Source organism: Coffea eugenioides, chromosome 6 (genome assembly GCF_003713205.1).
Source record: "Coffea eugenioides isolate CCC68of chromosome 6, Ceug_1.0, whole genome shotgun sequence".
NCBI classification, from domain to species: Eukaryota; Viridiplantae; Streptophyta; class Magnoliopsida; order Gentianales; family Rubiaceae; genus Coffea; species Coffea eugenioides.
Genome location: NC_040040.1, coordinates 3,682,025 through 3,704,672, shown reverse-complemented (window position 1 = coordinate 3,704,672; position 22,648 = coordinate 3,682,025). Strand labels below are relative to the sequence as shown.

The 22,648-nt window shown below is 38.2% G+C and overlaps 4 protein-coding genes across 5 annotated transcripts; 3 read left to right on the top strand and 1 right to left on the bottom strand.

Annotated features, from left to right (window-relative positions):
- Positions 1 to 535: 535 nt before the first annotated feature.
- LOC113775756 (pentatricopeptide repeat-containing protein At5g42450, mitochondrial-like) lies at positions 536 to 2,605 on the bottom strand. Its single transcript, XM_027320758.1, has one exon. It carries the CDS (start codon positions 2,483 to 2,485, stop codon positions 887 to 889), a length of 1,599 nt encoding a protein of 532 aa, XP_027176559.1. The 5' UTR covers positions 2,486 to 2,605; the 3' UTR covers positions 536 to 886.
- Positions 2,606 to 5,530: 2,925 nt separating this feature from the next.
- Positions 5,531 to 7,487, top strand: LOC113775055 (F-box protein At2g39490-like). The gene is made up of 3 exons (XM_027319780.1): positions 5,531 to 6,487; positions 6,594 to 6,752; positions 6,911 to 7,487. The coding sequence occupies exons 1-3, from the start codon at positions 5,648 to 5,650 to the stop codon at positions 7,310 to 7,312; spliced, it is 1,401 nt and encodes a 466-aa protein (XP_027175581.1). The 5' UTR covers positions 5,531 to 5,647; the 3' UTR covers positions 7,313 to 7,487.
- Positions 7,488 to 9,435: 1,948 nt separating this feature from the next.
- LOC113774884 (diaminopimelate epimerase, chloroplastic) lies at positions 9,436 to 13,130 on the top strand. Of its 2 annotated transcripts, XM_027319535.1 has the most exons (10): positions 9,436 to 9,586; positions 9,656 to 9,853; positions 9,997 to 10,164; positions 10,326 to 10,396; positions 10,954 to 11,011; positions 11,177 to 11,356; positions 11,710 to 11,794; positions 12,196 to 12,255; positions 12,414 to 12,487; positions 12,625 to 13,130. In XM_027319535.1, exons 1-10 carry the CDS (start codon positions 9,506 to 9,508, stop codon positions 12,739 to 12,741), a joined length of 1,092 nt encoding a protein of 363 aa, XP_027175336.1. In that variant the 5' UTR covers positions 9,436 to 9,505; the 3' UTR covers positions 12,742 to 13,130. The 2 variants fall into 2 exon arrangements, with proteins under 2 accessions (XP_027175336.1, XP_027175335.1); XM_027319534.1 differs by having other exon boundaries at positions 9,436 to 9,853.
- Positions 13,131 to 14,229: 1,099 nt separating this feature from the next.
- Positions 14,230 to 21,457, top strand: LOC113774883 (kinesin-like protein KIN-5B). The gene is made up of 23 exons (XM_027319533.1): positions 14,230 to 14,711; positions 15,273 to 15,402; positions 15,503 to 15,658; positions 15,750 to 16,087; positions 16,162 to 16,300; positions 16,620 to 16,717; positions 16,807 to 16,963; positions 17,048 to 17,117; positions 17,194 to 17,270; positions 17,823 to 17,876; positions 17,969 to 18,049; positions 18,131 to 18,242; positions 18,323 to 18,409; positions 18,700 to 18,875; positions 18,959 to 19,120; positions 19,211 to 19,318; positions 19,418 to 19,576; positions 19,670 to 19,753; positions 19,845 to 20,050; positions 20,359 to 20,460; positions 20,560 to 20,669; positions 20,769 to 20,920; positions 21,160 to 21,457. The coding sequence occupies exons 1-23, from the start codon at positions 14,506 to 14,508 to the stop codon at positions 21,367 to 21,369; spliced, it is 3,174 nt and encodes a 1,057-aa protein (XP_027175334.1). The 5' UTR covers positions 14,230 to 14,505; the 3' UTR covers positions 21,370 to 21,457.
- Positions 21,458 to 22,648: the final 1,191 nt, after the last annotated feature.

Sequence of the window (22,648 nt, the reverse complement as noted above, 5' to 3'; positions counted from 1 at the left end):
GAAGAAACACCGAATTTAGTCTTTTCTTCCCCCTTTTGTTTGAGGATAACTGATAAATGCATGCTACATTTATCTACTATTTCATATTTTCCTTCATTGGTGCAGTGTCATAGAGGTCAACAATCAAATTCATTTATCACCATTTTTAGATTTTAAAGTAGGGGAATAATATATTATGTTGTGAATGGAAAGGATGAAGCAGTCTAATATATCTACTTGAAGGATAAGCATCTTTCATAACTCAGACTAACCTTTGCTGCCCATCACACTTACCAATTCTTAGAGCATTTGCAAATAGTTGAAGTGTCAAATTAGTCCCTTGCATTTGTTAGAAAAATCTTTGTGTTTGGATAGGAAATTATTTGAAATAATTACTGTCGCACTTTTTGCGATATGACGTCTGTAAAATAAAAAAAAAATGTTTGCAATATAAGTTTATATATATATATATATATATATACACACACATACACACAAATAGGAGCCATCCAAACAAATAATATCCTGGATAGAAGAAGCATTTTGTTATCTTAGTATAGCATTCACTTTATTTTTTCAATCGAATTCCCAGTTTTACAAGTCTCATCAATTCGTGTTAACAAATCCAGAGATAGGAGTGACTAAACATGAGAATTGGAACTTGGGCATGACTTTCTCTGTCAAAATCATGTCCAAACTGAAATGGATGCCCGATTTTGTTATATTTAATACTCATGTTACCAAATGCTTCGTTCGGGACTAAGACCGTAAAGTCACTGCGTAGCTTCAACTCCATTTTCTCCCTGTAACTGCACATAAGGAATCTCTGTTTCTTTTGTTAATTCTCTGCTGTATTTGTTCTCATGCATTCTTCAAGTTTCTTAGAAACTTTTCACCGTGCTCGAAATTACATAACCAAATCGATATCTTGAATTTCCGTGATTGTTAACGTCAAGACGTCATGTATCTCATCTCGTTGGGCATGCCCCCAATATTCCCCAGTAACAAACACATGAACTTTGCTTTTTATTTCAATCCAACTGCAACCGGGAACCCTATTCAACCCTTTCTCATTCATCTCATGCCTTATTCTGGACACACACTGCCATCTTCCGGCAGCAGAATGTGCATTGGAAAGCATCAGGAAGGATGATACATCCCCAGGATTCAATGCCAGTATCTTACTTGCCGCAAATTCTCCTAGTTCCATATTTGAGTGAATCCGGCATCCTCCCAGTATAGCCTTCCAGAATCCAATGCCAGGGTCAAAAGGCAAATCAGCGATAAACTTAATTGCTTCCTGAAACCGCCCTGCACGTGACATTAGATCCACCACACAAGCATAGTGCTCTGCCTGTAGCATGCTAGGTTCTTGAAGTCTAGCCTGATTGAAATACGAGTAGCCTTCCTCAACTAGTCCAACGTGATTACACGCCAACAGCAAACCAAGGAGAGTAACGCTATTTGGCCGGACACCACTGGATTTCATTCTCTGGTAAACATCTATTGCCTCCTTCCCTTTTCCATTTTGTGCATAGCCACATATCACGGCGTTCCAAGAAACAACACTCTTTCTAGGAAGTTTATCGAAGGCCAAGCGACTTTCCCCCATGCTCCCACATTTGGCGTAAAAGCTAACCAGAGAATTGCCAACAAATACGCCAAGCTTGCTGCCTAAGAACTTTAAGGCACAAGCATGGAAGCTCCTTCCCATTCCAAGTGCAGCTATATTCGCAGATGCCATAATAGCACAGGGAAAGCTAGACTCACTAGGCAAAAGCCCTTCTCTCAACATTCGCACGAAAAGATTCACAGCCTCTTCATTATTCCCTGTTTGGCTACACCCACTAATCATAGCATTCCAAGACACGACATTTTTCTCGGGAATTTTCTGGAATAGCATCACGGCTTCATCAAACCTCTCTTCTTTAAGGTAGCCAGAAATCAATGTTGTGTACGAAACCACATTAGGCTTATCAGTTTCCTTAAAAGCCTTTTGGGCTTCCTCGATACGACTTAATTTTACGTAAAGATCAAGAATCGTGCTACTAACAAACACGTTCGAACTGAGACCTATTTTCGTCGCACAAGCATGAAGCTGCTTGCCTAGAAGGAGGTCGTTCAGAACAATAGATGCGTGAATCACAGTGCCGAATGTGAACTCATTCGGCTTAATATCCAGTTCAAGCATTCTTGAGAAGTAACATACAGCTTCCTTATGGTGGTTCTGTTTGGCCAAACGACAAAGGCGTGAAGTCGCAGACACAACGTCGCAGTGGGACAATTCGTCAAACAGTTTAGGTGCGTCCAGCGATGCAATAGGCTCACGACGAGAATGGGCGCGTGTGAGTTCAATAGCCGAGCCTCCTAGTGGTGAAGCATGTACATGAACCTTTTGGGTTTTAATCAGGGGAGCTTGAGTTGAAATTTGGGCGGCATTTCTGGTCTTGGAGAATTTGTAGTTGGGCAAACAAATGAACCATCTATTACATGTTGCTGGTTTCATGGGTTGGCATTGGGAAAGCAATCGAATGCCTTGCAGAACTACAGTTTGTACTTACATTCCCCATCTTTACAGGTCACGTATACCCAAGTGATCCACTATGGAAAAGAAACCTTCCCTCGCCATAATCGCCACCCAATGATTATGAGGTGCCTCAGATTCCCCATTTTATATTCACTAGTGGCTGTGGGATAGGCGCACCCCGTGTGTATATTAATTTTGGGTTATATTAGGAGAGAAATGAACCAACCTATTTTATAATCAATTGAATTGAATTTGATAAGAATTGTTCAAATTTGATTTACCGATCAGTCAAATCAAATTTGAATAGCATTTTATGTTCGATAATATTACAACTCAATTTGATAAATAAATAAATTAAATTTGAACAAAAATTTAAATTCGTTAAAATAATCAAATATATTTAAACACTATAGCGTTCGACTTGATTATAATCAATTTACATGCCTAAGTTAGATTGAGGGATTTTATGAAAGATTTGAAATTTTTTCAAGTTCTTCTAATTGTTTAGATTATTTAGAAGACATTTAAATTGTAAATTACTAATTATTCTAGTATTTAAAATGTATTTAAATAATTAGCAAATTACAATTTAAATACTTTTTAAATAATCCAAAGAATTAAAACGATTTGGGTGAATTTCAAATATTTTATCAAATTATTCAATCTGAAAAAAAAAATTAGAGAATTGAATTGGAAAAGAAGGGAAAAAGAGGAAGATAAAAGTAAGAGTAATAGGATTCAGTTATTTAAAATTAGGAATATGGTGGTTTCTTTAATTAAGCTTTGGGCATGTAGTGGCGTTAGATTACTTCAGAAATTTTTGTGTGCGATTAGATGTATAGTTTTGGATGGAGCTGGGTGAAACAGTGCGGTTAGAATATTAGCTTGAGTAGGAAACAAAACAAAAAGATTCGGCAATGCGTACGTGGGAGAGTTAGTGATGAAACAAGTAAAACAAAAGATAATAAGAAACTGTTTTTTTTTTTTTTTGGTAATAAAAAATTTGAGTGGATCCAATTTCGACCAGGACAAGAAAAATAGTAACCCCGCCAACCGTCGTCGTTTGAGGCCAATACAACCCAAGTTTGAACTTTGAAGGGGCATAGCATAATTTACTCTCAATGTTGGTGACTGCATTTCCAATCGTTAACTAGCTACAAATGCGTACGGCGCCAGCGCTACGTTCAATTATTTTGACACGGATGGACCCTCATCATTTATTTTTTTTATTATCAATGATAGTACTGTTAATCATATTCGATTCTAGAATTCATCTCATACCTCTGTCGAGCCACGTTCGAACTCACTAGACTAAATGGACGTGACTTGAAATGTGCTCAATATCGGTTTGGTGAATGAGACTTGTGATTCGAGTTTGAACTTGAATTCGATTCATTTATCACATGCGAGTCGATCTCACACGAGTTCAAGCTTGAATTCCAAATCTCAAATAATTTTTATTATCAATTTTGATGATATTCATATAAATATCACAATTCAATCACACAAGTTTTATGAAATAGCATATATGTCCTTACTTATCGATTCCAAACAAACTACTCGCATAATAAATGATTCAAGGTTGGTCGACTTATTAATTAATTAAGTATATTTCTCGTTCGAACTTGACTTGTTTACTAAAATTAATGAGTCTAGTTCAAGCATTATTGAGTTGAGCCCATTTGAGCTTTTGAACTACTCGTTTCATTTAATAGCACTAATTAATGACGACTCCTCTAGTAAACTCGCCCGCTCCGTTGTTGATATATATATATATATACATATTTGCTATAACAATAGTATTTCTATAACTTAACATATTTTATTTTACAAGTAGTGGGTCTAAAAAAATCGTGTAAAAAGTTAGTAAATATAGAGATCTAATTAAATCAAACGGGTGTTCCGACATTACCTTTGAATTTTTTTTTTACTATAAATAGATTCGAACCCCCGATCTACGGCCTTAATCTCTTTTTGGTTCCGTGGTTGACACCGACACGGAAAATTGTTGTGGTAAGAACGAAACTTGGTATCAGTCTGGCTCCAATATATGCAAGTAATTGGCCTTTTGGAATGCTACAAAATTTGTTTTTCCTTTGATAACTGATATGGACGGTTTAGGAAGTAGATGATGCATTGAAATCTGGATGGTGGGTCATGGGTGGTTTGTGGAAATGAGCCGGAATTGGGTATAATTCTTACGCATACGAGGCCTACAGAGACATTTCGAGTCCTCAGGCCTTGTTTGGATTGTCGTTTTTCGCCGAAAAATTATGTCGTTTTTCGTGGTCACATTTTCCTATTACTTTTTTTCCTTACATACATCAAATTGCTACAGTAATTTTTCCATGAAAAATGACAAAAAATACAATCCAAATGGGGATTTTTGTTTCGAATTATATATTGCCTCGATTCCAAATACTCGAAACATTTGGTGCTATTTGGGCTGAGATAGCTTCACGGTCTTTGTCTATTTCTTGGACAAGTGGAAAATGGATAACATTGCAGTCTCCACTTTAATCACGACAAGTTACACGAATAGCAAAAGTAATTTTTTTTTTTTTTAAGACTAGCAAAAGTAATTTTAAGTCAAAGTGTTAGGAGGAAAGAGAGGGATTATAATTGAGAGGTGATCTAGATTTGCATCATGCTGAAATAATATAATATGTTTTCGTTCATCTCAAATCTACTTCTCCACCTGATAAGCATGACTCTCGTGGCTTAACCTACTTGCTTAATTTTACTTGATCAAACCAGAGTTTTAAATCGTTGCATAATTTCAGTCAAAATTTTCACGAATTTGATAAAAGTCACATTTTTATGTATTTTTCAATTCACCACTTTCACATGTTAGTGGATTTAAATTCTCCTATTAATTCCTTCTCAACCTCCTCCTTTCCTTTAAGTTTACACCAGTCTTTCAGGGATGGTCTACAGCTTAGGTTGAGCAAACTGTATCTGCCAGCAATAAATCTCCATTAATGACAAACAGGTAATCAGCTTCTCCACAGCCATACAACTTACAGCAAGGGATATCAGCCAACGAACCATTCCTCTTCACTCCTTTGATATCTATTCTCCAATTCATACCCTCCCCGTCTTTGTTTGGTTTCAAAGATAGAGCAGAGGTTTGGATTTGAGATGGAGCAAAGACTTGATCTCATCAGCGGCTTGCCGCACGATGTTCTGCTGCTCATTGTTTCAATGATCCCCTTAAAAGAAGCAATCCGAACTGCCATCCTTTCGAATGCATGGAGAAGCTTGTGGACACCATCCCAAGTAAAATTGGAGCTGGGCTCTGCCCATGATCGGTCTGCTCGGGAGAAGATAAGCCAAATCATCGGTGCATTTTCCATGTGCTATGATTATCCCGAGAAGCTAAAACTGTGTCTTCACTCTGTCGATCACACCAAGCAAAGAGCGGAGTATCCTAGATTTGAAGACGAATCATTTGCTATCGTCACGAAAGGGGCTCAGGGAGAGCTCCATTTTGATTGCTCCGGAGGACGAGAAAAGTGGAATAGTACTGAGTTCAATCTAATTCTTGAAACAGGTCGTGTGATTTGTCCAAGATTTTCTTATATCAAGAGTCTACAGCTTAGATCTGTCACCCACGTCTCCGGAAATCTGGCAGCTGATTTGTTCTCAGGTTGTCAGATTCTGGAAAGCTTGAGGCTTGAGAAGTGCAGGGGATTGCGGAAAATTGACATCAGCACAAACGATTGCCTTAAGAGCTTGACAATAATGGACTGCTCTAACATTAATAGCATCAAAGTTTCTGCTCCCAGACTCGAAGCCTTCTCCTACGGGGGAATTCTTCCAAATATTGTCCAGCTCAACGGCACACCACATCTAAATGATGCTATATTGAACTTCAAGGACGGGTTGAATTTCAGCGATTTTCATTGCGAGGATGTTTTGAATCTTCTATCCTCTATCAGGGATGTAGAAACGCTAACTATTAGCGGGTGGCTTCTTGAGGTAGTAAATTTTCTTTTTTTTTTGGGGGGGCTGTTCTCCCCTTTAATAAATTCGGGATTTTTAATGAATTCGACCTCTAAAACAATATCTCCTTTCATTTTTAAAGTGGTTGTGCACTGCGGGGGTTATTTTCGGACGACTGGAATTCAAGTTCAGCAAGTTGAAGGAGTTGGTGTGGATCGACTCTGTAATGGACGCAAGGAAGCGGGATTCCTTGGCTTGCTTCTTGAACATGACGCCCAGCTTGGAGAGACTTTTTGTCAAGGTAAGTTAAGATCAATCTTGAACTTCCTATACTAGACTGTCTTCTGCCTCGTTCGTTTCTGTCGGTACTTTTTGCATGCGTGGTTTTGACAGAATGTCAGCGATGATGGTTCTTCCAATGTTTTGACAGAATTTCTTGCCTGTGAAAATGAAACGCAGATTGACAGGGATTGCAGTCCAATCCCAAGTCCATTTTTTCAAGAATATTGGCACGAGCCTCATTTGTGGATGGGTTACGCAGACGTGAAATGCAATGGTCCTCGGTTAATGTATCTGAAAAGCATTGAAATTGCGGGTTTTACGAGCAAAGAGAATGAAGTGCTGTTAATGGATCTTCTGCTTCACAAGGCAGTTAATCTCAAGGATATGATTGTGATCTCACCAGACGATGAGACTCATAGTGCTTGGAGAGTCAGAGTTACCCCTAGGAGTCAACTGAACTACGTCCTGAGGGGCAACCAGAACCACAGGTTGCTTCCTTCTCCCTCCAGTGGCTACTCCCTCTACGTATTAACCCAATGCAAACGCTTGGGGCTTCGGCTTCGCCTCCTCGACGACTGAAACTTCGGCCTTTCTGTAATTTCCTTCCCCTGAAAAACTGTAAAATTCTTCTTTTTAGTTTAATTCGCTCCAGAGAATGTACGTGGCTTTAGTCATTACGTATTGCACAAGAAAAAATAATTGCATACAATTATGAATTTATCCATACAAGGAATAATACTCTGCAATTGCATCCCTCCCTCGTAGAACGACTTGGCCACTGGTGCAGACCTGCTCACAATGGCAGCTCTCAAAGACTTCGAAGTCAACATATAGGTTGAGATATCCCCGTCAACGATTTTAATTCATAATTACTTTAATTAAATGGAGACAAGGATTTACAGCTGACCCGAAATTTAAAAATTTGTACGATTTGAGTTCTCCTACCTAAATCAAGAAACTGCACAAAACACCAAAAGATTTGTTTTAAAAAAAACTTTTTAAAAAGGTTGAAATGCGTATAGTGGGAAACAAATATTAAAATTTGATCTCTTACTTTATGGCATTCAAATGCAGCATTATAGCAGCTCCCACCGCTGTACCTTGTTGTTTTTTTAGTGTGTGCAGGATATTGACTTTTTAGGTAACTTCGACGTATGATAACTAATGCATTGAAATGTGTATAATATGCATCAAGTGTGTGTAATACTCCGGAATTAAAATTGCAACATTCTTAGTAGTACAATCTTTTAGGCATAGTCAGTCATCCACTTTTAAGTTTTTTTTTTTTTGGCATAATCAAAAGAAAATCCGAGTCTTGATTGGATCACCTTTTACTGTAGCGATTTAATATATGTGATGTAAAAAAAGTGATTGAATAATGTGTTAATGAAAAGCACGCAGCAATTTCTCTTTAAAAAATTGCAATCCAAATGCTAAATTTCTTGAGAATTGACAATGTCTCATAATCTGATCATTGATCAACTTGGCAAGTCCACTTCAGCTTGGGATGAATTAATGCTTAGCTCTTTTGAGAAATCTTGTACACGGGTTTACACTATGTCGCCTACTCTTTGAAGAAGAGGAAGAAAAAGGCATGCAAATGCAGTTGGATCAAATCGACTTCGTTTTTTCAGTCGTGGTTCTTGCTTTTACGTACGTACGAATTAAATATCAAGACAAAATTCTCAATTCAACTTCGCTATCCGATCATTTTCAATTTTTAACGATGTTATTAAATCCACATTTTTCACCTTAGTCAATAGAACTGCTCAACCGCTGGATCGCCTCATATGCTATGTTGGTACTGGAGAGCTTGCTGTTATTGGAACGGGGAAAAAAGATCAAGGTCCACAACACCAAAGATCGTTATTTTTTTTTTTGCCCATTTATTTCAACTAATATTTGCTTGTACGAGCTTTTACTGCAAAAGAAAATTTGAACATTTTTATTTTTTTTACGTGAGGAAAACTGAAATTTCTAAAACTTAGTTCCGTCCCTGCCATTGACTTGCCCTAAAAGTCAAGCAGTGGTTGCTCGTGAAAAAAGGAAAAACAAAGAATTGGTCATACAAGAGTTGATCAAAGCATTCTTTAGTAGGGACCGAGGAAATCAGCTTCACAAACTTGAAGCTTCAACATATTTTTATTTTTTATTTTTTTTGTGTTTTGGGGGCGTAAAGCTTCAACATTATTATCGTCTCGGACATACATACATATTAAGTGGGTAGACTTTCTTGACAAGAGAAGTTTAGATCGACAACTAGGGGAGCTTAGGTCTCGTTAGGGTTGCTATTTTTAGAAATTTTTTTTTAAAAAATATTATAATAATTTGATGTATGTGATATAAAAATAGATTAAGAAATATATTTACGACAAATATAAAAATTTTTCTTTACAAAAAAATGCAATGCGAACATGGCCTAAATTCGTCTTAGCCCACCAAGAGAACTGAGAAGTCTAGTGTATGATAGGCATTACTCCGCCAAGAACTTTTACAGAATGGGCCTGGAGCCTCCATCTAGGTTACAAAACAAAAAGGTGAACATATTCTTTAGCACAAAAAGGGGAAGAAGACCCATGTCTAAGGAATGGCCTACATAACTAAAATTCGGCCCATTATATATTGTCCTTTGACCCGAAAGAGAGAGGCCCATAAACAACCTTTCTGTTGGAATTTGGAAAGGACAGAGCAGAGCATAACTATCATCCACCGTCGTGATTTTCTCCTAGGTTGTCTCTCGTCGAGAATTTTGACTTCAATACCACGACTCAAATGGCGATAGCCGCCGCCAAATTGCTGCCTGCCGCCGCCGCCGCCGTCTCGAAAGGCCGCAGCCTGTCTTCTCCTTGTTCGGTTAGTTACAGTACATTATACCGTTTGTCCTCTTCTTCTTCTTCATCGTCATCTTCAGCTGCTCTACAGCTAGACAGTCTCAAATTCGTTGTGAGTAGCAAGTTTCGAAACCCTAGCTCTCTTCGCATTTGCTCTGCTGCTTCTTCGTCTTCAATGAGTATTCAGGCTCCTCCGGAGATAACTTCCGCAGCTTCTTTCCTTGAACGTAAGGAAAGTGGTATCCTCCATTTCGTCAAGTACCAGGGCCTCGGAAACGATTTCATACTGGTAATACGGCATTGTTTTAAAGATTGCTCTATTTCAGTTTTCGACTATCATTGTATCTGTATACTTATCGTGAATTGATCAAGTGATAGGCTGTTACGCTGTTCTTAATCCTGATTTTGCGTGTTATAAGTTGGTTTGGATAGGTTGATAATCGAGATTCACACGAACCCAGAATAACTCCAGAGCAAGCAGTAAAATTATGTGATCGTAACTTTGGGATTGGTGCTGATGGAGTCATATTCGCAATGCCAGGAATCAATGGTACTGATTACACCATGCGGATTTTTAACTCGGATGGTAGTGAGCCGGAGGTACTTTATTGTTTCCTCCATTCTGCTTATGCAATTTTATAAACTGGATAAAAAACCATCCTTTTGGCTCCATTAGATAATCTCTTCTTCTTTGGTGCTTTTTAGTGCTTGTGTATATTGTCGGTCCTGAAAGTCTCTTATGGGAATCTTTGTCCTCGCAGATGTGTGGCAACGGCATTAGATGCTTTGCTAGATTTATTGCAGAGCTTGAAAATTTACAAGGGAAGCAAAGGTGCGGTTCTTGCTGTTTTCTATTTGTAAAATACCATAATTGCACCACAGCTTTGGTCCTTTGGATCATTGTGCGTGTTGTCTTCTTTAACATTAATTTTGCGGCTTGGTTCGATGTATCTTCTATTTTTGGAGATTGTGTTGATTTAAACATCTCTCTTGCGTGATTATTGTTACTTCAGCTGGCTTGTTGATCCATGTATATTTGGAATATAAATATTCTGAAGATGTTGCAGAATTTCCCGTCAGATGTACTGGATTTACCCTTGCTCTTTCCACCCACATCATCCATTTAAACGGAGCAGTTAGTTAAACATAGACACTTGCATTGTCCCTCAATTTTATTTCTAAGTTGGCTTTCTTCTCTCATTTCTGCGAATGAAATAAATTTTTTTTTTGGGGGGTGGGTCCTTTTAGTTAGATATATTCCTATTAATTAAGTTTTGTCTCAGGCATGGCCTTGCATTTAAGTCTGGCAGTTGGTTGCTGATGTTCAATTTTATTTCCTCCTCTAGTTTTCCTTTTCGTGCCTTCTATTCACTTTATTGATTCTTACAGTTTCACCATCCATACTGGTGCTGGCCTAATTGTTCCTGAAATTCAAGAAGATGGACAGGTATCCATAATTATGTAGTCTCTTGAACAACTGTTGGTGTGCACCATGCTTTAGTTTCCTTTTTCTCATTCATGCACACTGAATATTAGCAGCCTTGAGTAACCAAAGTCATCACATCTTTTATGCATGTAACTTGATTGAACCAGTTGTTGCTCACAATACCAGGTTAGAGTTGACATGGGTGAGCCGATTCTGAAGGCATCAGATGTTCCCTCAAAATTGCAGCCAAACAAAGGTCAATCTGTAGTCAAATCTAAGCTAGAAGTGGATGGGGTATCCTGGAATGTAACATGTGTCAGTATGGGAAATCCTCACTGTGTCACTTTTGGTACAGAAGTGAGCAAGGTATAAATTCTCTTTGAAGATTTAGACCAGGAGAATGCCATGCTCCAGCAAACTAGTTTAGCTACAACTGAACTCTTAGTTACCAAAGTGCTCTTAAAGGTGGTTAGAGTTTAGCTAGAGTATTTTGACAGCATTAACAGTTTTATTCCCTTTTTGAAAGAGGAAAGGTGTGTAGTTATGTTCTAATGTGGATTACTAGATGAACTTCCTGTTTTATTGCAGGAATGACTGATAATATAGTTTAATCTGTTATTTAACTATTTTGCAGCAATGATGGTTTCGATGAAATTAAACTCAAACCTTCTTGTATCTCACACCTGCTTACTTTGGTCTCCTCTGCTTTTGTGGAACAGAATTTGCAGGTTGATGTACTAAACTTAGCAGAAATTGGCCCGAAGTTTGAGCATCATGTCATGTTTCCTGCACGAACCAACACGGGTAAGTTTTAAGCAAAAAATGAAGTGCTTTTATCTGGTACTGTCTTTTCATCTTCTTTCAAGAAGTCTTTGATGCTAAGCTTCTTGCAAACAGTCTTCTACCTGACACCCATACACACACAAAAACCATCATACATGGGACACAATAACACATGGTCATATGTTGACCCATGCTTGTGCCTAGATACAAGGTTCTCTTACTTTCGGTTACACATGAATAGATACTGGATCTGGACTGCTGTGGGTTTCTCATTTTTTTTTCTCTACCCTTGGATGGTTATTGTGTGTTCCTCTTGGTTTCCTTCTTATTTTTTTCTTGGCTTTTGTTTTATGGATCATAACTGTGCTTTAATTGTTGTATGCATTAGCTGATCGGACTAATCTATTTGTATGAATTTTCAGAGTTTGTACAGGTGTTTTCTCCTACCCATCTCAAAATGCGTGTTTGGGAACGTGGGGCAGGTAGGTTATCCTTGGAGCTGAAAATGTGAAATACTTGTGCGCTATATGAATAACTTGCTTAGCTTATTGCGTTTGATGTACTCATCAAATGTTCATGGTCTTTGTGTCTGTCATATGTGCCTTGTCTAATTTGACGTTTGATTGGCTGCTTCACATAGGTGCCACACTAGCGTGTGGAACTGGAGCTTGTGCAGTTGTTGTTGCGGCCGTTCTCGAGGGTCATGCTGGGAGGGTACGTAACTTCTTTCTTTTGTTCCTTTGGAATGTTTGGAAATGATTCTCATTTCTGTCTGTGAGTGTGTAGTGATATGAGCTGGGATGACATTTAAATCCTTATGTTAAGTTTGATTTCTTTTCCTCGTGGAGCAGAGTTGTACGGTTGATTTGCCTGGAGGTCCACTGGAAATTGAATGGAAAGAGGAAAACAACCACATCTACATGACAGGCCCAGCAGAGGTGGTTTTTTATGGATCTGTTCCCCTGTAAGCCTCTAGATGTTCCGCCATGGAGAATATTTACTGTGTTCTCTACCTGTACTTTTGGAACGTCTTCCCTAGCTTGCAGTTCTTCTGTATTTTGTATAATTTGGATAGGTAAAAGTAACGGAGATGGGGGAAAAGAAGCATGGGAATGTTATTGCACTCAATCTGTCGAGGCTCTGCGAGTCCCCACTCTGCTGGATGCTGCAAGCACCCAATTCTGGCTTGCATTTGATTGGTAAAACGATAGTGCCGGGCCTATTGCGCCTGTGCGCCTCCCTTGTGTGCGCGCTCTTAATCCAAGATCATGTGCCTGCGGAGGGCTTTCCTTCCGCGGGGTTGACAAACTTGTTTGTATTCTTGGTGCAATCCATATTTATCACCTTATTCCTCTCATTCTGTCTTTTATGCTGTTTTTTTTTTTTTTGTGTGTTTAATATGATTTTGCTTGGAGATAGAATAAATTTTGGATAGATAGTAGGGATCTCACCTTATTACTAATAATTTTTTCTAAGCCAACACCGAGAAATGCAACTTTCTATGTAATACTATGTAAATACTGATAAAGAAAATCGAGGCCATAAAATTGAAAAAATGGGACTAATTGTGAAACATAACTTGGAAAACTTCCGAGACATGTCACTTTCTCTTCCCTTTTTTTTTTTTTTTTGGGGAGGGGGGGGGGGGGGTTGGGGATAGGGGGTGGCTTTCACTATGATTAAAACGAACTCTAATGAATTAATGATCAATAAGCCAATAAGTTAAATCTATTTGATGCTTTTTTTTTTTCATTTATTGGTTAATTTCATTGTTTTAAGAAGAGAGAGGTAAAAAAGGAGAAAATCAAACACGAGAATTAATTTCTGTAGTATTCCCTGGTACATAAAACCCTAGAAACAGATTAAGATCCGTCACTAATGTATTTCAATACGAGGAAGGGCTTAATGGAAAATCAATTATTAGGTATCTATAAACCCAATGCCAAAATTTATTTATTTAAAAAAAAAACTAATGTGAGGGAAATTTTCAGTTTCGTACTTTCATGTTTTTTCTCAGATTTCTTTCAATATGGCTTATAAGTGAATGTCCGTTTGGATATGAGATTATTTTCTTTTAAAAAAAATTATCTACAAAAAATACCGTAACATTTTTTGTGATATGATACATTTGACATAAAAGAGTGATTGAAAATTGTGCTTGTGATGAAATAGGACAAAATTTGAAATTTTTTTTTTTTTTGGCAAATCGTATAACCAAACAAAATGTGTTTAAAATCAAATTTCCACGTAAGAATATTGGAGGTAAAAAAGCACGAAGAAAAGAGAGAAACCCTACGCGCCTCAAATTTGAATTTCGTAAAAGGGACGGGGCCCACCGGTTGAGAAGTGTTTTCAACGTCGCGAGCGTTTTTGTTTTTTCCTTCCATACAAAAACATCACCGCCTCCCAAACTAGCCGTTTGATTATCTTCATCAGAGTTCAGACACCCCCCGACCCGAGTCTCTCACTCTCCAGTCTTCAGTCTTCTCTCTGTTTAGACCGTTTCTCTCTTTTCCCTCTTTGTCTCTGGAGAATTTTTGTGAATGAAACGACGGACCAAAGAAACAAATACAAAGTTCACCTGACCTGGAAGCTACACAAGAAAGAAGACAAAAGAAGACAAGGCGACTAAAGTCTAAAAGACAAAAACAAACATTCTTCAGTCCTGTGGGAGTGCTTCCTTGGATTCTCCTCTCATCTGTTTTTGAACCCAAAGGATTTTGAGGTTTGAGATGATGTCGAGGACACCGGACCAATTACGGAAGGTGGGGACAGGACTATCAGCACCATCCCCGCAACCCTTCCTCACCCCCAGACCAGAGAGGCGAATGCCGAGGCTTGATTCCAGAGCTTCTACTCACGAATGGAATTCCAATCGTCCAGACAAAGATACAAACAACAATAAGGAGGTCAATATTCAAGTGCTCCTTCGATGCAGGTCTCTGGATTTCTACACCTCTCTCTCTCTCAATTCTAATTCCCTGCTTGCGGTCGTTCGTCTGTGTGGGAAAATACATTCTCTGCACTTTTTCCCCACCTTTTTATGCTTAATCTGTAGTCTGGGCTTGCGTGGGTGTTGGGCCTTTTTGTGGATGGGGGTCTGGGACGTAGGAGGTTCCACCGGTGTTATGGTGTGGATCATGATATACTTGAATACGATTTCGACTTCTTTTTTCTTCTTTTGTTTTTTGGTTTAAATAAAGTTGCGAATTTTTTTCTTCTTGATTTAAGATGAAGTTTCATTTGATGGCTGTAGAGACAGTTGCTTGTTTTGATTGAAATTTTGGTCCTGGGAGGGTGTGAAATTTGATGGACAAGCAGTGCATTACACGTGAATGGATAGTTTCTGATTGCTTATCTTTATGTGGGTTAATATCTTGAAGCTTCATCCTTGAGATGTGACACAACTAAATTTTCATCGAGAATGATGACCAGGATTCAGGATCCTGTATCAAATTTCTGAATTTTTTGTTATTGTTTTATTTTTGGTACCTTTTAGGCCGTTGTGCGACGATGAGTTAAAAATGAATGTGGCCAAGGCAGTAACCTGTAATGAGAGTAAAAGAGAAGTCACTATTTTGCAAAATGTGGCTAGCAAGCAAGTAGATAGGGTTTTCACTTTTGACAAGGTCCGTTCATCCTCTTATTGAAATTCATGTACTCCATCTTTACTATACACATGCAATATATGTTAGTGATACCATGACATTGTCTGGAAATGTTTGTCAGGTTTTTGGGCCAAAAGCACAGCAAAGATCAATATATGATCAAGCTATTTCCCCAATTGTTAATGATGTTCTTGAGGGGTTCAATTGCACTGTCTTTGCATATGGACAGACAGGAACAGGTAAAACCTATACAATGGAGGGAGGAATGAGAAACAAGGTAGAGAGATTTGTGCTGGATTTTGTGAATATTGTCGAATACCGTTCCCGTTTTATTTCACCTAGGACTTATGGAACCTGTTTTGCCTCAGGGCGGTGATTTGCCTGCTGAGGCGGGTGTTATTCCAAGAGCAGTTCGACATATCTTTGATTCCCTTGAAACTCAAAATGCTGACTATAATATGAAAGTTACCTTTCTGGAACTGTATAATGAGGAAATAACTGATCTACTAGCTACAGAGGACTTCTCTAAACCTCTGGAAGAGAGACAAAAGAGGCCCATCTCCCTGATGGAGGATGGGAGAGGTTGTGTTGTTGTAAGAGGACTGGAAGAAGAAACTGTATACAGTGCGAACGAGATTTATAACCTTTTGGAACGAGGGGCTGCTAGGAGGCGCACAGCAGATACATTGTTGAATAAGCGTAGCAGGTATGGGACATTTTTCTGTGTAGCATGGTGCATAGAGAAAAGTATAAGACTAAGACATCCGGTTTCTGTTGCAGCCGTTCTCATTCTGTATTTAGCATAACCATTCATGTAAAAGAATCTGCTATTGGAGATGAAGAGCTTATTAAATGCGGCAAGCTCAATCTTGTAGATTTGGCCGGATCAGAGAATATTTCTCGTTCAGGTGTCCGAGAGGTAATGTGTTTAGTTTTGTAAAAGTGACCCTGGCATATTGTTATGTTGATAATCATTTTTCTCCTCCAACCTCACTTGTGACAGAATCTTATTTTACTAACTAAAGCTGTTAGTGTGCCTGAGAAAAACGTTAACCTTACAGTTACATATGGAATCGAAACGAAAGTCCTTATTTTGCACAAAAGAAAAATGCTTTCTCCCTTTTTTTAATCTGAATAGAATATGACTCCACCTGTTAGATCATGGTGGATATTTCACTCTGATAATTTTTAGTAAAGGATTGCTATCATCTCTCTTTTCCTTGTTTCAATTGGCGCAGGGGCGTGCGCGAGAAGCTGGAGAAATAAACAAAAGCTTGCTGACATTAGGTCGGGTCATAAATGCACTGGTGGAGCATTCTGTTCATGTACCTTACAGGTTTGTTTCCACAAATTGGTTATATCCTGTAATCTGAACTTCTTTTGTTTTTGTTGTTTATTAATGGCCTCTGGTACTGTATTATGCAGGGATAGTAAGCTGACAAGGATCTTAAGAGATTCACTGGGAGGCAAAACGAAGACTTGTATTATTGCAACGATCTCTCCATCTGCTCATTGTTTGGAAGAAACTTTAGGCACACTAGACTATGCTTATCGTGCTAAAAACATAAAGAACAAGCCAGAGGTGTTATAGAATTTTCATGTGGTCTCACTTTCATTAGATTCTCTAGTTGAAATGAAGCTCAGATAGTATATCTTATCTTTGCAGGCAAATCAAAAGATGCTGAAGGCTGTGTTGCTTAGAGATCTGTACTTGGAAGTGGAGAGAATGAAAGAAGGTGTTTGATCTATCTGCATATCTTAATTCTTGCTTAGACATATTCAATTACTTACGTTTTAATGGAACCAAACCAGATGTTAGAGCTGCAAGGGAACGAAATGGGGTTTACATTCCACATGAAAGATTTCTTCAAGATGAAGCTGAAAAGAAGGTATTTGAATCAGAAGCTCTTCCACAATTCTTTTGTAGTTTTATATTCAGTTTATAGGATTTGATTTTTGTGTTTCAACCCATCACCTCGTGCAGTGCTTCACATAGGGCATTCTCATACTTCAGCTGCCTTGTTTCTTATAGTCCATTAGTAGGGTATTGGATATGTGATTTATAGAAGTCTTACAAGTCGCAATTTGTTTCTAATGTAAGTTCTCTATCTCAAAGTTTCCCTTTTTGCACTTTCTCCCAAATGACTCGTTTTGAAAACATAAAAACATAATGTGAAAGCTGCATATGCTTATACACCAATATATGGTGAGCCATGCCAGATGATGATCTCCAAGACTCCAAAAGCACAACCTTCTCTGAGTAAGAATAAGATTTCTGCCAATTGAACTCTGTGTAACACTTCTTCTCATGGATCTCTTAGAAAGTAATGAGGAACACTATTTGCATGAGGTGGCTTCACTGTAACAAGAAATCCTCATCCATCCCGATTGTTCAATGCGCTTGAATTTCTGAAGGTTTAAGCTGTATTTTTATTTTGTAGGCAAGAAATGAGAAGATGGAGCAATTAGAGATTGATCTAAACATCAGTGAGAAGGTATAACTACCTTGCAGACTTGAACTACTTATTGCTTTTCTTTTTTTCCTTTTGGTTGCACCATTTTCTAATCATGATTCCTACTGTTCCAGCAAGTTACAAAGTTCCGGGAGTTATATCTCACTGAGCAAGAAGAGAACTTGAATGTTCAAAGTGAGCTCAAGGATTGTAAGGTACATGTAGCAGAGTGCTATAAATATGTTGAGTTCAGTTATTATTTGTTTTATTAATAATTTTAAGGTTCTGTATTTTAGTTAAATCTTGAAAGACAGAGCACGGAATTGCAAGATCTACAGGAGAAGTACAACATAGCTACTATCAAGTTGAAGGAGAAGGAGTTTATGATATCCAAACTACAACATTCAGGTAAAGAGTGTATGTTTCTGAAATTAAGTGCCTCTGTTAGCAAGTTATCCCACACTCTGATTCTCTTGGTGCTCAAACAGAAAGCTGTTTAACTGATTGTGCCAAGGAGCTGCGTGTCAATTTGCTGCATGCATCAGAAGATATTGCTGCTCTGTTTGCAAAACTAGGTATGTTTTGCAAAACTACTCCTACGTTCGTACTCTGTTTTTGCATACGCACTCTTATAAATTGTTTATTGATCAAAATCTTCGTGCTTTTTTGAAGTTGTTGTGGAAGAAGTGATGAGGTTCAGTAAATATTTTCCAATTCTTACAGGAATTTGTTTCAGTTAAAGATGTAGAGTTGTAGACATGTTTCTATGCTGATTAACACCAAAAATTATCAATGGTTGTGAAAGATGTGATATTTTTGGAAGCAACAAGTCAACCAACTGCACTAACATGTGCACTATTTTCAGAAAAGAAGGATAGATTGGAAGCAGAAAATCAAAGTTTGCTTCTTACGTTTGGTTCACGGCTTGACCAAAGCTTAAAGGACCTACATAAAACCATTCTTGGGTCAGTAGGTGAGCAACAAGAACAACTCGGAAGCATGGAAGAGCACATCTGCTCATTTCTTGCAAGCAAATGTGATGTAAGCAACTGATGCAATACAGAAAAAAGTTTTGAGATTTGTTTGGTCATACAGTTGAGTTTCATACCTTCAATGTCCATCAGGTGGCCCAGGTTATGGAATCAAAAATCAAGAGAATGACAGAGACTTATACTTCAGGAACGGAAGCTTTGAGAGAATTTGCTGATGCCCTGCAGATGAAAGCTTCTTCTGATATGCAGCAGATGAATTCTATGATATTATCTCAAGCAACTGAAGTGAAGAATGTACTAAGACCTTCATTCTTTTCATTTTATTGTATTGGATATATGTGTATAGTTATTGCGTAGATATAATGCCTTTCTTTGTATATGTAGTTCCTTGGAACTGCAATTTTAGAGGCCAAGGATATTATTTTAGACATTCAAAGATCTGTTGATGAGCAAAGACAACTAGTAGCTTTCTCTGTCCAGCAACGAGAAGAGGTTTATCTTGTTATCTTATGCTGATATTAGCAACGCCATATTTATTTAGAATTGCTATCTTCTCTGTCATTGTAGTTGACTATTTTATGGCTAATGCAGGGATTACATCGAAGTCTGATATCAGCACAAGAAATTTCGAGGGCAACACTTAAATTTTTCACTGATATTAGTTATCATGCTTCTGAACTGATGAAAGTTCTTGAAGAAAGCAAAATTGATAAATTCCATGAGTTTCAAAGTTTTGAAAGGAGCTTCAAGGTGGTCTTTTTGTCTTGGCATCATATGTGGTTGATATTGAAGACAATAAACTATTCCTAACATGACATAGTTGTTATCTCTCCACATAAACAGGAGGATGCACTTCGAGATGAAGAATTGGCTATGGAAAAAATTGCAGCAATACTAGCAAGTCTGAGAGCCAAGAGAACTGATATGGTGAGTCACTTTGTCCTTTCTCATCTTGGATTCTCTAGAGGTAAAATAACTAATAACATGTTCATCCTTTTGGTTTTGAAAAAAAATTCAGGTGTCTGATGCCTCAAGAAAATTTGAGGATTCATGTTTACAAGAGAATAAGAAATTTCTCAAAGTGCTGTCCAATGTACAGTTGGTTTCAAGTAAAGCAGAGAAGGAGTTAGATCAATATGTGGAGAAGGTGAAGTCCAGTTATACGGAGGACACGTTCATCTCAGCACAGAGTAGAGCAACAACGGAAGATTTCCTGCTGGAATGGTCTGCTCTTATATATCCCTTTGCAGCATATCGTGTTATGAGTTTAATATATTGTCGACTATGGGGGGGGGGGGGGGGGGGGGAGAGAAAGAAGACAGTTCACTGACAATAGCAAATTAGTAGTACCCAACAGACAGAGCTGTAGTCTAGTACTGCTATCAAAATTTGAACTTGAATGACAATAACTGTTATTGAACTAAAACATTTGTAGGGAAGGGAAATCATGATCTGTCTGATTAGCAGTTGTTCAATCCTTGAGAAAACTACTCCTGTGAACTTAAGCTATTTTTTGTTGTGTGTATGTATAGTGCAAATAAGATGGATTGCATCAGTCAGCATCAGCAAAATGCACAGTTAGGCATCAATAGTCTAATAAATTCGGGTCTTGCAGAGATAGAGTCGGTTGCTCGGTAAGCCTTCCAAATTATTTCTTCTACTGATGTTTTTAATAGTCTCTGCCTTGATTATATACTCTTTGTACTTGTGTTCATTCTTTCTCCACATGACAGGGAAAGAATTAACGGAAATTGCGCAGCACATCAACAACTCGTATCAACTTCCTCATCTACTGATGCACAATATGAAGCCCAGCGCCAAGATTTGCTGGTCTCTGCGAAGGGTAATTAAATCTCTTTGCACGAGTTGTGGTTTCTTTTTGCTTGAATTTTTCCATAGAGGTCAAAGCCAGCATCTATCTAACACAGAAGTTCATTTGCAGATTCTTTGGTGCTGGACCATCAAAACAAGAACCAAATGCAATGCATGTCAAAGATCTGCTCAGGTACGCTGGATACATTGCGAGAGAACCACGGTGTCCGCATATCTGACATACGGAAAAGGCTGGAACAAGGCCTTCAAAAAGATTATTTGGTGCGTAGTTGCTTATAACTCCTTTAGACACTAAACTATAAGAGCATATATAACATAGATTCGTAGTTTGTTTTACACCTATATCTAACCTATCAGAAAAAAAAACTCCATGCATTTGTGTCAAAATTATGAAGATCATAACAAGATGTAGTAAGATAATGGCGGACACAGACAATCAATCATAAGTATTCTTGCTGCCACAAATTCTGATTTACTGAATGATGCTTCTTCCCAAGCAGGTCGATCAGAACACTGACTATGTTCCTGAGAAGCGAAAGATAGAAATTCCCAGCGTCACATTCATAGAGGAAATGAGAACAGCGGCAACTTTAGAGAGTAAACGAAAAATAGGCAGTGACGGGAACAAAACTCAGCAGCAGCAGCAGCAACTAGGAGGAAAGCGTTTGGAGATGTCATCCAATAGGACTCCTTTTGGTGATGTAAATTAGTTGGTGTGGTTGGAAAAAGATCTTGGTTGTTAATAAGCTGTGACTTCTAATCATAAAGCACTCATCACTTGATGAGCAATTTGCGTTTTTTGTGATCGCTATTGTTTTTCGAAGTTGATAACATGCCTAGAGCTCTCTCTATTTTTTTTTTTTGGAGTAAGACGCATTAGGCAAGCCTTGTGCGACGGGTGGATATCCCAGGAGAGCTCTGTTTTCAAGTGAACGTAGTGAATTGAAGGCAGGCTCCTTTGGCAAAGTGAAGGGGAAATCAATGGTTATGATGTATCCTCTCCTCTGGAATGGGAACAGTGAAATCACGAAGAAGAGAAAGAAATTAATGATAACAACGACAATTAACGTCTCTGTAAATAAAAAAAAATCACCACCCTACATATAAATTATAAATTATATAATGGGGCTGTTCTTTTTCTGTTAGTTATTTATTTATTTTTGGGACAACAGTGGCTGCTGGAAAGCTGGTCTACATCCAATTATGAAGCAAAAGCTATCACATGAGGCCACATGTACTGCTTACTACTATAAAGGATAAAGGGGTTCCAAAGATTGCACATCAAATTCTGTAGAGTCATGATATGGACCTTGGTCAAGAAAAAAATCTGCAAGAATCAAACTTAGTCCTGTATCAATGGGCTGCTGGCACACCCCGCCAAGTTAATCTCTCTACAGAGAAACAAAGATGAGTAGTAGTAAATGGTAGATTTTAGATTGGTCGTGCGATTCTATATTTTTTTAACAAACAATGAGATGAGGCTGCTCTACTTTGCAAAAAGGCAAGATTCGTAAAATATTGTCTTGACGATTGAAGAGTGGCCACCTCCCAAGTCTTACATGCGCCTACGTACCTACGATACGAATTTCCATGACCATGACCAAGACCAAGTAGTGTGTGTGTGTGTGTGTTTATCCAAACTCGAACGCCTCTTTCTTTTGATTAGCTTAATCACTCTTTTTTAAGCCTCTCCTGTTCTTGTCCGATCTGAATCTCACTTGAAACTTTAAAAAGCTGGTCCATGTCAACCTCAAGCCATCGTTGTTGATGCGTGTGTGTGTGTGTGTATATATATGGAGTACCATATTGTTTATAACTGAACGCCCCTGTCATTTTTATTTCATTTATTTACACACCGGAGAAGAACAACATCATTGCATTTGCATTGGATAATTTCATTATCTGCAGACCCAACTGCTTCATGTCTCCCCCACCACCCCAATACTATTATCTATATCTATATATCTGGGCATCCAAATATCAATGCGA

Coding starts and splice junctions, on each gene's coding strand:
- LOC113775756 (XM_027320758.1), bottom strand. CDS start 2,485: ATGAAACCAGCAACATGTAATAGATGGTTCATTTGTTTGCCCAACTAC.
- LOC113775055 (XM_027319780.1), top strand. CDS start 5,648: ATGGAGCAAAGACTTGATCTCATCAGCGGCTTGCCGCACGATGTTCTG. Junction 6,488..6,593: donor TTAGCGGGTGGCTTCTTGAG/GTAGTAAATTTT, acceptor TCATTTTTAAAG/TGGTTGTGCACTGCGGGGGT. Junction 6,753..6,910: donor TGGAGAGACTTTTTGTCAAG/GTAAGTTAAGAT, acceptor AATGAAACGCAG/ATTGACAGGGATTGCAGTCC.
- LOC113774884 (XM_027319534.1), top strand. CDS start 9,506: ATGGCGATAGCCGCCGCCAAATTGCTGCCTGCCGCCGCCGCCGCCGTC. Junction 11,012..11,176: donor AAATTCAAGAAGATGGACAG/GTATCCATAATT, acceptor TCACAATACCAG/GTTAGAGTTGACATGGGTGA. Junction 12,256..12,413: donor TGTTTGGGAACGTGGGGCAG/GTAGGTTATCCT, acceptor TGCTTCACATAG/GTGCCACACTAGCGTGTGGA.
- LOC113774883 (XM_027319533.1), top strand. CDS start 14,506: ATGATGTCGAGGACACCGGACCAATTACGGAAGGTGGGGACAGGACTA. Junction 16,718..16,806: donor TCTGTTCATGTACCTTACAG/GTTTGTTTCCAC, acceptor TGTATTATGCAG/GGATAGTAAGCTGACAAGGA. Junction 17,118..17,193: donor AGTGGAGAGAATGAAAGAAG/GTGTTTGATCTA, acceptor GAACCAAACCAG/ATGTTAGAGCTGCAAGGGAA.